General features: G+C 40.8%; 1 protein-coding gene across 1 annotated transcript; it reads left to right on the top strand.

The window, feature by feature from the left end:
* The first annotated feature begins 10,834 nt into the window (after window positions 1-10,834).
* LOC145448349 (uncharacterized) lies at window positions 10,835-14,079 on the top strand. The gene is made up of 4 exons (XM_080326734.1): window positions 10,835-11,534; window positions 12,027-12,409; window positions 12,538-12,600; window positions 13,190-14,079. The coding sequence occupies exons 1-4, from the start codon at window positions 11,464-11,466 to the stop codon at window positions 13,984-13,986; spliced, it is 1,314 nt and encodes a 437-aa protein (XP_080182860.1). The 5' UTR covers window positions 10,835-11,463; the 3' UTR covers window positions 13,987-14,079.
* Window positions 14,080-18,682: the final 4,603 nt, after the last annotated feature.

Raw genomic sequence — 18,682 nt, 5'->3', positions numbered from 1 at the left:
AACGACAAAATTATTAAAGCGAACTATTTGCATATTGTTCGGGCACGGTCACGGTCAAGCTTTGAAGGAGTAGTTAAACTTCTTGCTTGCAAGCCATTGTGTCATAGATAATGTGAGATGCAGCTAACCCATCATTTACCTTCTTGTTTTGCAAATCAACCAGACTAGAAATAGTTTATAGCATGTTTTGAAATCACTTCTTCACATTTTAACGCTATATTTGATAAAAGTTGCAGTAAAAATTGTCACGAAAAATAGAGAAACGTTGCAAAAAGTTGCACTATAAAATCCCTCCAAACAGCTTAAAGCATCATTGTACTGTACATTAGGGCTGTTCAAAAATAACTTTTTTCTCCCGATTCAAGCCGGTCACCTCTCAAATCGTCAGGTTGCAGTAGAAAACCTTGCTCACCAAATTTTACTCGATTCCAACCAGTAAAGACCTCCGCAGATCCAATTAAAATTTTTAATTTATTATGGAAAATAAAAAAAAAAAATTTCCAAATTTTTCTGCCAACCCCATGAAATTGTTGAGCTGTCTTCAAAGACGTTGCAAAACAAATTTGAGTCAATTCCGACCAGTAGAAGCGGAGTTATGTGAGTTTTTCAATGATATTTCTCGGATTATCCTTGATTGGTGGATAATCCGCGATTTATCAACGAAAAACTCACATAACTCCGCTTCTACTGGTCGGAATTGACTCAAATTTGATTTGCAACGTCTTTGAAGACAGCTCAACAATTTCATGGGGTTGGCAGAAAAATTTGGATTTTTTTTTTTAAAATTTTCCATAATAAGTTAAAAATTTTAATTGGATCTGCGGAGGCCTTTACTGGTTGGAATCGAGTGAAATTTGGTGAGCAAGGTTTTCTACTGCAACCTGACGATTTAAGAGGTGACCGGCTTGAATCGGGAGAAAAAAGTTATTTTTGAACAGCCCTACTGTACATAGATTCTGAGTGTCTGGGAAGCTGTCGGAAGCTGTAAAAAAGTTGCAAAAGTTGCAAAAACTTGCCTTAAAACCATGAAAACAATTTTCGTCGCAGCCATTTCATCCAGAAAGTGACCGTAAGACAGTGTTTCTCAACCTGGTCGCCAGCGGCCCCGAGGAGCGATTTGGATTTTGAAGGGGACGGAAACGCTCAAGGATCGATATTGGGGCGTTCTGCTCAGGGGACGGTATGTGGGGTGCTGCGGAAAATGGTGTCGCAGTAGAGGGTGCAGTGGGACACGTGATTATATAGTGGAGCAAAAGTTCTATATATCCCTAAGTTCTCATTGCAAATTAACATTCAACAAAATCAGACCAATCCAAAAGCTTTTTGTCGCGCTACGTGCGCAATATATGCCGACAATGTTTTCATCATGTTTTCATGGATTATTACAATTCATTTAAAATTAATTGCGCTTTCAGATCGCTAATTAAATCCCCGTAAAAATACTCCGATCACGCTAGCTCGGGTTATTTTCCACAGAATGTTTCGAACGAGATTGTTGTTGTTTATTGAAAGAAAAATTTGACGCTTATCGCCCGTTGGTCTTTTGCACCACGTTCAATAATGGCGTAAGAAATTATAAGCAATCAATGATGGCGTACGCATTGGATAAACATAATATTTAAGATATACCATTTCAGAGAAACGAAAGAATATCAAGGCCCGAAAAAGGAAAGTTCGGAGCGGTGGAAAATAAAACATTCACGGCCATTCACAAATTACGGTTGCGTGATAACTAGGGCCATTTTTTGACCCTAATAAACTTAATATTGACCACATTTTGACCTGACGTATGCAAATTAGGTGTTTTCTCGAATAATGTTAGAATTGTACCACTTATCTTATTTTCTGGATCGAACTGTCCGTCCTTAGGAAGTAATTTGACCTGAAAAAACTTTTTTGACTCAAAAACAGACAAATTTTTTCGTGAGAAAACTTTATTTTAGCCGAATCTGGAACTATGAAGAATTCCAGTAGTTACATCACGTATTACGCTAGAAATAATTTAAATTTGTTGTATACAATGAAAGATACTTCCTACATTCTCGGGTAGAAAGTGTCTGTCCTTACTAAGTAGCTTGCCAAGAATGTGCGTATACACTACTGGTGACACGCCGTGTTGCTTCACTCTGACAAATTGTCACAATTTTTCCTAATGCGCTTCTTGATATAAGAACCATGCAATGCCCACGCAGTCTTGCTTCAGTTAGGATATTGCGGTACGTGGATCATAACACCATGTCAACCTATTTGTTCCATTTGAATGTTTATGATTCACAATGAGCAGACAATGGGCCGTCTACAACGGTGGGCCTATGAAATAGGCTGCACGCTGTCAAATGTCGAAGTTCACCGACAGCCCAAAATCTACGATACAAACTAATTGCAGCTTGTAAAATTTTTTTGAGTTTGTAAACAATTGTAACTGAATTTTTCTGACCTAACGCTACAATTTTGACCTAATTTTGACTTTTTTGACATGTCAAAAAAATCGCCGTAATGATATCACAAGTTTAATTGTGAAAGGGATGATTTGATCTTCGGCGAGGAGAATTTCAAGGCGAAAATCAACATTCAATTCAGCACATTTAGCAATGAGGAAAGTATGACGGAAATCATATTTGGAGCAGCGGATCAAAAAATGTTCGATGGTTTCTGGATACCGACGAAGCGAGCAAATCGGAGATTTCACTGAACCTATTCTAATCAAATGGCTATTCAGACGACAGTGGCCGGACTGAAAACGAAAAAGGATACTTTCTTCTACGCGGTTTCTAAGTACCAGCGGTTTGTTCCCATTAGGTGGCTTAAAAATTTTATAATGATGTCCGTTGTCGGATGCTTGAAATTCTTCGTTCCATAGAAATATACAGTGCCGCCGGATGATCTTCCGCACCACATGTTTTGATAATATCGGCAATTCCTGGGCGATATTGAACTAGGAGGAAGAGGCTGTTTTCGCTAGCCTGTCGGCTTCCTCGTTTCCGCTGATCCCGGCGTGCCCTGGAATCCACAAAAATGCCACGTCGATCCTTCGCTGTCGTAAATCGAGACGAGATGAGAGAGTTTCCTCAACCAGTCTGCTGTGGGGCTGAAAATTAGAGTTGCGAATGCACAGCACAGCAATGAAGCAGTCGGACATGATCAGGAAGTTATTCGTCGTCAGAGAACTTCTGCAGATCCAGCTGACAGCCCGTTGGATCGCAATGAGTTCCGTGAAAAAAACAGATTGCTCGCTGGGGCAACGATGGACATCTTATACTGCGAGTGACGGAATAAAAAATGCTACTCCTGCTCCAATGCTTGATTTAGACCCGTCGGTATAAATTGGAGTGTATCCGACTAATTGGTCGGCCACATGACTCAAACAGATCTGGTTGGAAGATTCTGATACATCGCCGGAAGAAGACTCGTGCAGAAGGCAGAGGTCAACGTGTGGCTGCGGCAGAAACCAAGGTGGAATAGATGGGAAGTGGTACTTGTCCAATATGGTGCCTTCAAATAGCGACGAGTTCGTGAGCGTATTGAACGTTCGAAAGTTAGGTCTCGTAAATCCCATGCCAGTTGTCTTGAACTATATGCTTGACAAATTCACTCCCAGGCACACTTGATTCAAAATATGACATCGATCAATTCATCGAGGTTAGAAGGTGTCGGAGATGAAAAGGAATCTCGTGACAGTTGGCCTGGAGCACACATGTCGGGGTACCGGTCATTGCATTGGTACAGATCCGAATGGCTTTATTCTGGATCGATTGCAGCTTCTTGTGGTGGTTACAGGCGCAAAGTAGTATGCAGTCAAACCATTGTCCATGATAGATCTTCTGAGTGAACGGTAGACGCGCAAAAGGGTTCTCTTGCTGGCTCCCCAACTCGTGCCACTCAAGACTCTCAGTACGTTGAGCCTCTTACAACACTTGGACGAGACATATTCAATGTGAACTTTGTATGAGAGTCTTCTGTCAAAAACAACACCGAGGTGAAGGTACTTGAATGTTTCCACAAACGGGATTTCCGAACCGCCAAGATGGGGGGAATGTTGCGCTTACGTGTGAAGTGCATTGCTACAGTTTCTTCCTTGGATAATATCAGGACCCACTGATTACACCGTGAGAACCTTCTTTCAATTGGGTCACTTTGGAATTTTCTCAGAATCTCATATCCATACCCCTCTCTGTTAACAAGTCCTTCATAAGCAGCGATTGTGACTGCAGCGTTTTAATCAGAGTAGGCTATATAAGGTTTGCTTCGACAAACAATAATTCTGGGGGTTATATCCATTCCATTTTATCAGCCAATTCGCGAAATCTTGTTGGAAATTGATTTTGCTATCTTGTGGGACCACTGATTTGGCCTTGGGGTTTCCTGAATTTCTGTTACAGGAATTTACGATTGTCCACCAAGCATTAATAAGACTCCAAAATTAAGCAATATCTTCCCTGTGAGGCAAGTAACTTTTGCTCGCTGCGATAGTCGACTCGTGGAATGGAGCAAAAGCCAAATTGACATTCTGTTTGTTATTGCTTGGATGCGATGAGGCAAACGTTAATTTTGGCGCTTCACGTAAATTCGAATCCAGCTTATCGTCACAATCTCTGATTGTGTGAAGATCGCTCCATGCAATGAATCCACCGGGCGATGATATACTCAAACAATGAACGGTGAATGGGAATGCAGGAAAAACAATTTTTTGGCTCGGAGCAAATTGTTTCGAATGTTCTTTACAAGATGGACAGAATAAAAAAATAGATACGTTTTCTTGGCACAGGATGGAAGATGAAGAGAGAACACATCATTGCCAGGGTATTTTTCTCTCATTACTGCAAATGCTTTCACATTGGATGGATGATTATCCGACACAAGTCCTCGAACAAAAAATCCGTGGCGATTGAGAGCAGCAATACAATCCAGCAATTCGTCTGCTAACCATTTTCCCGTAATTTCGGTCTCTGGCAGTGCCTTCACCACGATTGATGTTGATTTTTTGAGACCATTGACCATCATTACAACAACACCTTTATATAGGTTACTGCTTTCATCTGCTCCATAATATTTACCAGCATGATATTCAACACCTGTCTGTAACTACATCTCATCTACCATCAAAATTATGTCAGTGGAGATTTCGCCTTTTTCTTTCATAATTTCCAGGACTTTAACCGCGTCAAAGCTCCCTTCGCTGTATCGACTCAAGGTTGACATTGATGGAAAGGAATGCTTCTTGTAAGTATTTTATAAGCTTGTGCAGATGTGTACCGAAGTAGTAGAACAAAACGAATCATTTCGGATGAATATCGAATATGAGCATGGTCATCAGTCTCGTAATATATTAGATTTTGAAGCTCGTCCGGTAAATTAGGGTGCGAATTTTCACGGAGATTTTTGAGATATTGCGGAAAGTTTAGTAAAGCACCAAATCTAGTCAGGGTAGCATTGGTGCCTTGTGTGAACCGAGGTGGCAAAGGAACATTCTTTCCATCACACTGCAATTTGACATGCAACTAATCATAAATCCCTATGCTCTCCGACACCTTCGGGACATCATTGAATTCCAAATGGTAGAAAATCACATAGGCCCTATTCATTATCTCTTTTGTACATGGTATAGCCTTGTGGAGCATGTGACTCAGTCAAATCTGATAAGCTGCTTATTTTATCGGACGGCTTGAAATCTTTCAACTCATCTTTCTGGAATATCCTTTCTTTTTGATTGTTTTGTGCTGGGAGACACAGTCGGGATCAGTGAAGGCCGTTGCAGCTCCTGCACGGATCGAATGGAAGGGACTGGCTTTCTATCCAAAAGTAGCTTTTTTCGTAAGCCACAGTCTTTGATGTATTTTGATTCAAACTGCAACGCACAAATTACAAAATTCTTAGTTGACTTTCAATCGCGTCTATTCACAAAAGCTATCCATTTCATTTGTAACTCCGTATCATCAAATGGAAATTGAAACGATGAAACTTCTTTCTTAGCTGTCGAATACCCAGACTTACAACCATAAACATAGCATTTGTTGACCATTATCGATTATTTAGCCATAAGCCACACTTGGGTCACCAAGTATACAATCAGTCACTGTGAGAAGGACCACATGAACTACCATCGCAATTATTTTTTTAAATGTCGTGTGCATGCATAATATCGCAACATAAAGATTTATTTACCAACTGTCCAATGGCTATACGCCATTCAGAGCGGCAGCTAACCATATATCCACTACAATAAGGAAACAGTCATCCCTGTAGTTAGACACAGTATCATTCTACAACAATTCAAAATCGGCCACCAGTGCAAAAACTAAGGGGACTGCTTCATAGTAGCACAATTGCATGACGGTAGCCTACCTAATAGTAAAATATGGTCTTAAAAGCTCATAACATCCCTTCAAGTCAAGAACATGCCGAATAATGAATACTGCGCGCGAGTCTGTTATAAAAAGCGAAATCAAAACAATTCCTGGGTCAATCGCTGATGTCTGTTTTGCAGCGTTGGCCTGTTAGCTCTTTCAAGTTTCTTGTGCGAGATAAAGCCTGAATGTCGTAGGCCCCGGCGCCATCCTTCTGATGCCTTCACGTCTCCCAGTTTCAGAACCGCTGTACTGGAATATATATGCAATAGTACAAAGCTTATTTTCTCGGTCGCTGCCTTCCGAGCACTGTGCAGCCTAAATAACCTTTATGTTGAACGAATCTTGCAGTTTTTCTGTTCTTCGCCCTCCCTTGACAGAGTTTTGTTTCTTGCTTTTATCATAAGACCGGCTTTTGTTAAAATTCCTATTCTCGGCGACATGCTCGGAAAAAACTGAAAGGACGGGTTCACCCCTGACTCCAGTGTAGTGTAGGCCTATTTAGTGTGTTCTGACATACAGATAGGTTTTTTAAAACTTATTCTGCAGCAGACGACAAATGAGATACACAGTATAGGAACAGTTCAAATACGATAACACAAGGCCCAATACCTAGAACAACTGACAACGGATTAACTACTCACAGCACTACGTAAGGAGAGTGACCGTAATCAACGTGAATCAATCAACTAATGATGGAAAGTAAGCCTACAGATAAGGAATAGTACATAGTGTTCTAAATTCTAAACCTAAACCTTCTTTGAATTTCAGTTTTCGGCATTCTTTTTTGGGCATGACCGTTAATCCTTTATGTGTACTGATGGATATGATGAGTCATATACTAATCGCAAGCACTGATTGACTTGTTTTCCGAATTAGGGATTTGGTAACATTTCACGTAACAAATTAAAACTCATACCGTATAATGCAAGGGTTACCAACACGCGGCCCGCGAGGTCGTATTTAGCGGTGCGCGACGTGATTTGAGATTTCAGAAGAAAGCTAAGAAAACATTTTGGAATGCTGAAATTGAAGCGCAAAGGCCCAAACATTGCAAAGAATGTGACGCTTCGAAAACGGCATAGAGCAGTGGTTCTGAAACTGGGGTGCGCTCCCGCCTTGTGGGGACGTAAAAGCATCTGAAGGAAGCGCGGAGCTTCGGTGAACAGAGAATGTTTTTGCGCTCTGGGCAATTTACCTCGAATTAAAATTAGTTATAGACATTGCTCTGTGTATAATCACGAATTCATAGTATAGAATTCTGTCATCAACAGTCATATGCAGGGTTGCCATCGACATAGACTCAAAAATAAGGACAGTCGAAAAATTAGATTAGCATGAAAAAACGTTTTTGAACATACTTTGTATTTTTATGAGCCGTGGCATATTCGCTAGAAACAATCTTTTCCAGCAACTCCTTGTTATTAGAAATTGCTTAATGGATTTCACGAGAGCTCAGGTCTAGATTTACCTTTACTCATGACCGAAACAGCACTTCATCAACCCCCCTTCCTGAATAAGCGTTGACGTAAGTGCAATATAATTTAGAAAAATTTATCAATGATTAACAGCTTACTGCTTTTTAACCAATGTATCGATTGCACTACGCAATAAATGCTGCCTTTTCCACAGCTTGAGCTTATTCTGCTGTAGACCAAACAGCAGGAACCGAGTACTACTGTTTACTGCTAAAATGACGTCCGCCGTCGTAGCTTGGTACAGACGAAACCACTCACGGGCACGGCCCGAGCTATCTCACCACTTAAAACTCAAATTTTATGGCGTGAACGTCACAAGAGTTCCTTTCCTTTATGATGTCATAAAATCTCGACGCAAAAGCAGAATTTATAAATATTGTGCAACACAAATACCAGAGATAAACGATCAAAGTTCTGCAGTGGTTGAAAATAAGAAAAAATAAGGACGCAAGTCGAAAATAAGGACATTTCTTAGAAATAAGGACAGTTGCGTTTTCTAAGACGTGACCCTTCAAAATAAGGACAAATCTTAGAAATAAGGACGGTATGGCAACCGTGGTTATATGGCTGCATTTAGTGATATGATGATAAGGGGGGGTGCTAATTTTTTCAGAATCATAAAGGGGGCATGTCTAAAAAGGTTTGGGAACCACTAGCTTCGGGCTTCCCCATAAGATCAAACTTTGCGTGGAGATATTGTTTCTGCTAGTATCGTATCTCGCTAGCCCCAAAAATCGTTTCAGCTATCGTGCACAGCTCAGAGCTCAAAATAAAATGAAATTGATGACAGTGATCCTTTGTTGTATTTTTTATTCTTTATAATGATAAGATTTTACTTCTTTTTGGCTAACTATACCATACCGATAGCCTATGTTGCATAGCACAGTGTTGTACTGGCGAAGAGTTTTAAAACGTGGTTGCCTACTTTATATCGATTTTGAATTCATGCGGCCCGCGGCCGGTACGAAATTTCAAAAGTGGCCAGCGACCCGTTTTGAGTTGGCGACCCCTGGTGTAATGCGTAATTTGACAATGGCAACAACGACGGTTTGAACTAAACTATATGAAAAGAGCGATTACTTGTGTCTTCAATTGCTACTCATACTTTGCCACATTGCCTTTATTTTGAATCTGGTCTACGCATGTCAGGTACGTAGGCAGCGTTATTGTGGCATATTAATGAACACTTTGAACAGGTTCAAAGTAAACGAATTTCATGTTCATTTGAAACAGCTAGTTTTAGTCATTCAAAAAGCAAGTTTTATTTTTTGAATTCCAGGCAAACTTTCGCGGGTCGCACAGAATAGCTTTGTGGGCTGCAAGTGGTCCGCGGTCCGTACTTTGCCCGGGTCTGATCTATAGGCCTATATGACGTCATGATTTTCATGGTATTATAATTGATCGACGATGATACAATCGATTAATTTAGTTGTGTTTGAATTCTGTTTCCCTGTGCGATACGAGATCTTTACGAAAGTGTACTTTAATTGCAAGAGATTTCCGTGAACACCATCGTGATTGTATTGGAGGTTTTGACACAGATAGGCGACCGGGTGAATCATGAAATCATACCCAGGTGTCATTACATTCTGGGTTTCGAAACAGTTTCAGTTTATTTAAGAATGACTTGACCCACTAATTCCCGGCATTGTATTGAAATTGCTAGCATTTTAATGAAGTCATAATTTCATGAAGATGAATGTATACCTGCAAAACCATATTATGACTCACAACTATACAGGGCGCTCGACAGAAATGCCTCTGTGGCCATATTGACCATCTCATGTCCATCAACGACCTATGGAGGGAATACATTGCGGCGAATCGGGGATTATAGTTTGCTTATGCGGCAGTCGGAAAGTGGGGCATGTTCGTCTAAGTCTACGTGCCGGAAATTATGAAAATGACCAATTTAAATTCGATTTTAATGACAACTGTGTAGAGTACGGAGAGTATTAATTTCAAAAATGTGTTCCACTACTCAATGGACGAATTGAGTAGTCGCCAACTCACAGCGGGTGACGAGGGGACCAAATTTCGTTGCTGGCGGCAAGAATGCAATATCGAGATAAAATTAACCACACGTTAGCAAGCTCGTTTTTAAATCTTTAAATCAGTACAACGCTGTGCTCTCTAACATAGGCGACGTGAATAGTGACAACAAAAGAAGTACTATCTTATTAAAGACATGCAAATATAGCAAAAAATCTCATATTAACCAATTTTATTCTATTTCAGACTATGTGCTGCTCTGGATACTTGACAACGCTCTGCAGCAACTACGGAATCGTTATTGGGAATATCGAGAAACGGTATTAGCTGAAAGGCTATCTCATCGTAACTCTCGTTATGTGGAAAATCAATAAACCATTTTCTAAGCGTCTCGGTCTTTGCTGTGTCTGGGCCATTGCACGTCAATGCAATATGCCCGATCCTGCCCATTCATATTACTGCCAGTGAAGAATTGTGATATTTCTCACAAGATAGTAGAATCTTTTGGAACAACAATAATATATTTAAACGGAAATCAATTTTAGTGTTCCAAAATGCTTTTCTTAGCGTTCTTCTGAAATCTGATCTAGGAGATCTAGGTCCGCTAAATATGAACTCGCGGGCCGCGTCTTAATTGGTGACCCCTGGCAAATTGATCATGTTGCACTTTCGCACGAGGGTTATTGTTAGGGCTGAAGTAGGGTGCGGGTCAAGGTATGGTTAGTCTTAGTATTAATCTTCAAACTAATAGTCCGCGGATCCCGAAATATTCATGCACCTCATGTTTAAGACCGCTGACCTAGTCAGATAACCGTTGTTAACTTATCGTAACTATTACCTCGAAGTTGACGTAAACTTTCTGCCTAGTAAATTATGATATTATTCGGTTATTGATAGTTTACGTATTTTGGTCGTGTCTCAAGGGTAGGCTCGAATAAATAAGAGGCATTGCACGTAAGGTTGTAGTCTCAACCTAGTTACCAAGCTACTAAACGAGCCTTGATTGATGCAGGCGAGGCTCTAATCAAGCCAAAATATGACGCACCAGCATTTGATCTATATAGGCGACGAACGACGTATGTTATAATATATATGTCGATAACAATCGATAAAATTCGGCCCTACTAGATTAGGAGTATCATTCCCCTGCATTGCAACCGAGCATATGGTCATTGGATGCACTTGCACATGTGTCGTGCCGTTACGCTATAGATTCCGATGGGAATTTTGCGGCCAGTCACTGCAATAGCACATGCTTTAGGGCCAGTCAGTACATTATGAATCAAGCTCTGCCTAAATCTCTTCGGATAGCTTGACAGAATGTTAGCGAGCATCGGAAGAATTCAGGTAACGACTCTAGATTTCAGATATTATCATATGTATGTGTAAATGTTACCATTCAATAATGTTCAACCACTAGTCTGAACTTGTATATGGAAACTTGAGTTAAATATGTTGACCTTTCAATTTAAATTCTTCCATAATCGAATAAATAGCTACATCGAATACGGAACAGTGTTTGGATTGAAGAGACACCGCACGGGTCCTCCCGTCACGTATGCGATTGCAATAATAAGCCGCACGCTAATACAATCATTGGACTAGCAACTAAGCCAAGGCGACATCACATTTAACTTGACACTACGGCGATGCTTTTGACGAGAGCTGTGTTAGCGGTTGATAAGGTCGATTCGCGGACGAAAATGGGGCATGCATATAGGTAAGTCTTCATTATGCTGTATTTTACTTGAAACTTGTATTCATTGCTCTGCACCTTTGCCCGCAATATGTATATTACGCTAGCCAGTCTTCAGGATTACAGGACCACGACCTAACATCGACCTCGCCCTCCGTCACATGCCACCTCATTTTGTCGCTTGCGTCTTGTATTCTCTGCGTTACTTTTCATTCAGTGTGCATGCCCCTTATTTACTTCGCCTAGGCTAAGGTGGGTGTCTGATGTTAAAGGCTACTCCAAGTTGTTTCGACACCTTCCAACCCTTTCATTTTATAGCAGTCTTGTGATGTTTTGAAACGATGAAAAGATTAATAAACCTGATTGATTGATTGATTGATTGATTGATTGATTGATACTAGATACATAGAATCTCTGAGAGTGGCCTGGTTCACATAATCCTTCGGTTAAATTCTGATTGTGAAGTAAATCCAGATCGTCGATGGCCAATCGATGCTAGCAAGACATGTTTTGCAGATCGTCTGTCGTGAACTACCTTCTGGACGAAGGCCGAGTCGATGGGACGATGCGTGAGATCAGGCAGCTAACAGTTGACTCCGAGGGTGGGAAATCCTTGCGAGTGTGGATCCGGACAGATAGGAAAGGAGACGGAGTTGCAACATCGGCAAAAGTTAGAGAACTCGCGAAGTCGTATTCTTGTAATGAATCTGACGTGGGTGCTCAACGAGAGTTGGCCGGAAAATCCACTCCGACGCCGGTAGCCGTTTCGACGAAAACGAGAGAGACATCCGAAGAAGCCGAGGCGAGAGATAATCGCGAACCAGGAATTGACAAACCACCCGCCACGGCTTGCGGCACTGACCGCACGGACCTTCACAAGCTCAGCAAACTATTAAAAGGTAAGAAATCGGCAGATTTGACGGTTACAGTTGAAGTTAAACTTTCTTCACTCGATGCCATGTAGTGTGTACGAATTCATTCGCCACCTAATTCGAGGCGCCGTGGTACAGAATAAATTTTGTTTCAGTCAGCGAAGAAAACCTTTACTTTATGAAGAAACGGCTGGAAGCCGACAGATCTATTTGCAGAGGTGAGGTGTCTATTGCATGACTCAAGCTATGTATCTAGGCATAGATTGAATCTTCAATTGATCGAATCTTCAGGCTTTTCATAGCATCTTAACAGCCGCGGAAGTCAAGTCTTGTTTCCATGTAAGATTGAAGATCTTCCCGGTATTATACGTCAATGACGATTGTGTACCATGGTGATAACCTACTAGTTGACTTAGTCACGAAGTATTTGAAATTAACGTTGACGTGGCGGTATTAACTTAGGTAGCAGTTCAGAGCCGAAATCAGGCCAAATCAAATACTTTTTTTCTAGTGACGAATTTATTGACTTGGAGAATTGTAATGAGTCATGGCATTGCGGTTGTTGTATTAAGCTCGTTTACTCCCATTACAATAGTTTGGTGTGAAATATCGTACTATTATTAAAAACCATTTACCTGATTCGCACCCTACGATATGGCGGAAATTCGTGAAATAAAATTTTACATCAGTTTATACTGACACTGCCTGTGAGATTTCGCTATATGTAGGCTATATAGCCTACATCGACGCCCTTGAATTCAATGTCATCATCGCTGGCAATCTTCTGAGATTGCATTTTTGTTGCAGGTCTGGCACACGCTCTGATAAGAAATAATCGCTATGACGAAGTTCTATCGTATCTACCACAGCGGGAACACGCAACCGACAATCTGGGTACGTTGCTTCTAATGGCAGAGTGCGAGCATTATCTTGGGAAGGTTACCGAGGCGGACAAGACAATGAGGTGTTTTGATGAATGTGTGCAACGTTGGTCAACGCCCCTGCATCAACTGTTGGAGTGGGGTGACGAAGTGTCTACACGGGGGCGCCATCTCGCGTCTTTGATTATCTACAGATCGGTCTACCAAGCATACAGCTCTGGAAAACTGGAGGATCGTGTAGCGCTGCATTACATCGTAGTTGCGAGGATTTTTTGTGGAGCGTTGGAGATGGTGAAAGCCGGCGGGCAATCGCGTCTTATTGTTGCTAAACTTGTCATTGCTTGGATGAAAGAGATTACATTTCAACTGGAGATGGTGGAATGCGTGGATACCGACAGAAGAACTGTAGCGTTCGCCAGATGTTTAGGCTTCATCGCTCTCTTGCATCACAAAACTGACTGCTACGAAGAAGCCATTAGGTGCGGCAGTGAAGCCGTGAAGGCGTTAATACATCTCGTAAACAGCCCGAACTACAGACCGAACAGCACAGCGGGGGATATATTCTACACTCTGAGCCTCGCGTGTCGGTCGAATAATCTACATCTCTCTTCGGAGAGATACAGGAAGTTTGCCATCGACGAGTATAAAAGAGCGACTGATTTTGAAGACGAGTCGTGCCGACAGCGATGCCTGCAGAGCTTGGGGAGTGGTGAACCTCAGTAGAGTCACGTTATGCGATATAGTTATGTATAGGTGTAGTTTGTGTTTTCGTTCGTGATTGTCAGTAAATGTTGTCAGTAAATGCCTTATCGGGAAGTGTCCATCAATAATCGAAAAAAGTAGTCGTTATCAGAGGTGATCAGTAAAAAAGTACTCGTACCTTTTCATAGTACTTCGTAGGTTTTATATACTTGCAGTTGATGTTATCATATTTTGCGATCCAGAAGAGAGGGCACTTTCTACAATTAAAAAACTGAAGTCGGATACGGTAACGGGTGATTGGGTCAACTCTCCGGCCCCGCTTCCGTAATGCCCGCTGGAGCGTAACTTCGGTGCTGATTTACTGCATCTAAGTCGATACTGCCATATATTCACCCAAAATTCTCAAAAAATAGGAGAATATCTGTAAAAAGGGACATTTGGGCGTCCTCCGAGGACACTTTCATAAAAGTCAAAAAAGAGGACAAATCCCCGGCGTATGGTAACCCTATATACATGGATGCTGAGCGCCTGGAAGGATAGCTGCGGATACCAGTTTCCGAGTCTTCGGTTTGATCCGGCCGCATGTCGACCCCACGACCTAATGACCGAGAGACCGGACGCATCACAATTACACTATCCACATAGACCCGTTCTAACATAATTCTGCTGTGTGTTGACTAAAAAAATATATTTTCAAAATCGACTCCCGGTAGACCAGAGCTCTCGAACTCAAATGTGCTCGCGGGCCAATTGCCTAGATTTTGATGACGCCGCGGGCCGCAGCATCAATAATAGGGATATTCAATGTATAATTTCCAAGTAGGCCTTACTTGACGGGAGCTTTCAGACGGGCATTCCAAAAACATCGTGAAAATGTAACTTACTGTTGTACTATATGCATTCCGAAGAGCTTCTTGGGGGTACAGAACTTCAATATACAATTGAATCTATGCTATCCAATTGTATATGCATTCTTCGCACAAAAAAATCACATTTCCAAGTAAATGAATAAAATTATTATTGTGCCTGGCATAATTTGTTACCATAATGAGATATAGAAATTATGCGAGAGGATGCATCATGACATTGTCGACCTGTCGGGTTATAATATTGCAGCTAGTTGACCTTTGACGTGTCACAATTTTACATAGAATATTTTAAAATCTACCGAAGAATGATCTGATATCAGAGCATTTGAGCGGTGTGGCTAAATCCGGGTTTGATATAGTCGTGATAGGTAGGCTATTATTACTGTCACTGCAAAAGTCAAATTATATCAGCGTTGGATTTTGCCTTCGATTATTATTGGAACATATCAATAACAACAAATATAATCATTATTAAGCCATTTTTTCTTGACGTTAGCGATCGTACCCCTTGTGCTTACAATAAGATTTCTCGTAGCCCCAGTTCATTTTCAACACAATGTCTGATGCGGTACCTATATCAACACCGATGATAACATGGTCAAAGAGAACAAACAACACCCAGCCTGTAACCAACTATACGGGACCGGGGTCATATATTGCCGGTGGTTGCCATACTGACCTGACTAGATAGCTATATACCCTACGCAATGCAAGCTACGACCTTTTTACATATTACTATTCCCATGACAGTTTCATAGACTGTTGCGTCCGTAGGATTACCAAGTCCCCGTTCCGAGTCGCAAGTCAGTCTTTGATTTCAACTTTTGACCAGACTCAACTCGAGTCATTTTTATTGAATCACCCAGTCAATCCGCAACCGATTAATTTTACGAAAGGTCACTTGAAAGCAAATCACAATTTTCAGTCACGAATCAATGGACCATGCTTTATCACAATGAACTAGAAATGTGACGTAATATCTCATCTTTTACCTCATGCTAGCTTTTAAAAGTGATGTGAAAATGTACTTCGTTGAGATTTCTGTGATTTTTTTCATAGTAGTTTTAGGGTGAACTTGAAGTTCTAATATCTAAAAAAGATATGTGACCATAGTGTCCTATACGGTGCCAACCAGGGCTGTGGAGTCGGAGTCGGAGTCGGAGTCGTGAAAACTATAATAGCTGGAGTCGGAGTCGTGATGAAAATTCTGACTGGAGTCAGAGTGGGAGTTTGTGAGAATGACCCTGACGTCGACTCCGACTCCGACTCCAAATTCTCTATGATGGAAACATTTGCTTTCAAAGAATTTTCAATATAATTTTTATGCACCACCAATGACTATTATTAATATCCATACAGATCAGGTGCGGCCAGCCCGTGTCACGCAGGCCTAATTTGGCACACGAGAAGGTTAGGTGTGGCCTGCGAGGTAATTCTCGAAATTGTTTATGACATCAGGTACAATTGCAAGGCCAACCAAACTTTGATTAGCATGACCGCGAAATTTCGATGATGACTAAAACAACAGTTCTGACGCATTGACGTATCCAGGGGCCAGCCACATTTATACCAGATCTTCGTATATGACCATAAAGTAGAATATTTCATAGCAAATTTATTTGACTTGAAATTTTTCTCCGTACTTCGCATGATTCATTGTCACTAGATTTCTTGTATTCAGTATTTGAGCCCCCTTATGAAAATTATAAATACATATTATTCACAGAATTGAGTCTAACTATATTCGCAATTAGGAGATAACGTGTCGTTCAACATACGGCTTCACGTGTGCACTCGCAGCGAGACCGTCGACAAAATATTTGCACAAAATGATAGAGGCATGTTCACTGATACCGTCGATTTTGCTATGTCTAAACGTCGAATAATTCTATCCTTGCCAAATGAGCCCAGTGGTATACAGATGCGACCCCCAATGTATGTTAGCCACATATTTATTGAGATAATTCAGTCATTATCTTGCAAAAACATTTCGTGCTTCGCGCGACCAGGGCCTGATTGCGCACTGCACAATTGCATGACATATTGTTATCAATTTTAGAGCGTATTAATATAAGTCTTGTTTGCAATTTTACCTAATTCGTTCCACTCTTATCGGACGACTAAAAACAGGTTATCAACATTCCAGTTGCCCACGCAATGGTGCGTAAATCTCATGGGTCCCTTTGGCCGATAAAGTTGCCCACCCCTGATATAAATAAAATTAGACATTACTTGCAAATTACAACTCAGTTGCACAGGGGAAGAAAATCGCAATATGCGTTTTCGCGATGCAGTCGGAATTGATGCAATTTTTGGAATTATACTATGATACTGTGACAGAGCAAATGCATCGGCTTGTTTTGTAAAATTGTAAAAAGGATGTAAATATGACCAAACGATGCTTCCCACTTGACAAAATTCAAAATATTTGTAGTGTAGCTTAGCTGTTTGGGTCGAACAAATGATTAAGAAAGACTGCAAGTTCCAATCCCTGAATACTTGATTAACTACATGTAGACTAGACATAGGCTTGTAATCAGGATAGTGTGCAATTACAAAATTAGTAAGTTCAATCTCTTTATTAGTTGCTGACTCATACACAAGAGCTACACTTGGAGTTTTTATCTACATTTTTACTATACAGGATTGCATATCTGCCATATTTGAATGATTCATACATTTCAGGATATTAGAGAGTCCATGTTATAAAAACTTGAAAAAGGAAGGATATTTAGCAAATTTTTCTTTCATGGTAATTGCATAGTGGATAATTCGAGCTGTGCCACAATGAAACAATTTAGCATGCCACCATTAATCATATGTTTGCATATGTTTAATAGTTGTATGATAGTCATTCAACCGACAATGTGGCATATAATTTTCGAAGTAAATTGGTAATAACGCTGGAGTCGGAGTCGGGAGTCGGAGTCAGTACGTTTAAAGACCCAGGAGTGGGAGTCGGACCCGGTACGTTTAAAGACTCAGGAGTCGGAGTCGGTATATTGAAAATGTGTGGAGTCGGAGCCGGAGTCGGTGGTAAATTTACCGACTCCACAGCCCTGGTGCTAACACAAGCAAATTTCACGCGTCAGTGAAATTGATTCACGTCACAATTTCCATTAGGCTGCAGGCAATTTGACGGTCAATTTTATTACGCTCGTGGCCCTGGAACTCCCACAATCCGCCTCGTGTTTTTCATTGTTATTGAGATTGGAATTGGGACGCAACAATGCTGTCTGGCTAAACGAGCGAGTAGCTCAAGAGAAAAAATTTATATCGAGGCCAGAAAAAGGAAATTTCGGAGCGGTGGAAAATAAAAAATTCACGGTCATTCACAAGTTACGGTTGCGAGATAACTACGGCCATTTTTTTACCTACAGACGGAAGATTTTGACCTACAAAATCAAAATTTTGACATTTTTTTACCTTAAAAAACTTAATATTGACCACATTTTGATCTGACGTATGCAAATTAGGTGTTTTCTCGAATAATGTTACAATTGTACTACTTATCTTCTTTTCCGGTTCCAAATGTCCGTCCTTAGGAAGCAATTTGACCTGACAAAAACTTTTTTAACTCAAAAACAGACAAATTTTTTCGTGAGAAAACTATATTTTAACCAAATCTGGCACTATGAAGAATTCCAGTAGTTACATCACGTATTACGGTAGAAATAATTAAAATTTGTTGTATACATTCCTACATTCTCGGGTAGAAATTGTCTGTCCTTACTAAGTAGCTTGAAAAAATTTGCGTACACTGCTGGTGACACGCCGTGTTGCTTCACTCTGACAATGGTGTCTTCATCACAATTTTTCCTAATGCGCTTCTTGATATAAGAACCATG

Source organism: Botryllus schlosseri, chromosome 1 (assembly GCF_051294905.1).
Source record: "Botryllus schlosseri isolate E-star chromosome 1, Bs_hap1, whole genome shotgun sequence".
Lineage (NCBI taxonomy): Eukaryota > Metazoa > Chordata > Ascidiacea > Stolidobranchia > Styelidae > Botryllus > Botryllus schlosseri.
Note: the sequence above shows the minus strand (reverse complement) of the source record. Positions and strands in the feature narration are given on the sequence as shown.

Coding starts and splice junctions, on each gene's coding strand:
- LOC145448349 (XM_080326734.1), top strand. CDS start 11,464: ATGCTTTTGACGAGAGCTGTGTTAGCGGTTGATAAGGTCGATTCGCGG. Junction 11,535..12,026: donor AAAATGGGGCATGCATATAG/GTAAGTCTTCAT, acceptor CATGTTTTGCAG/ATCGTCTGTCGTGAACTACC. Junction 12,601..13,189: donor CGACAGATCTATTTGCAGAG/GTGAGGTGTCTA, acceptor TTTTTGTTGCAG/GTCTGGCACACGCTCTGATA.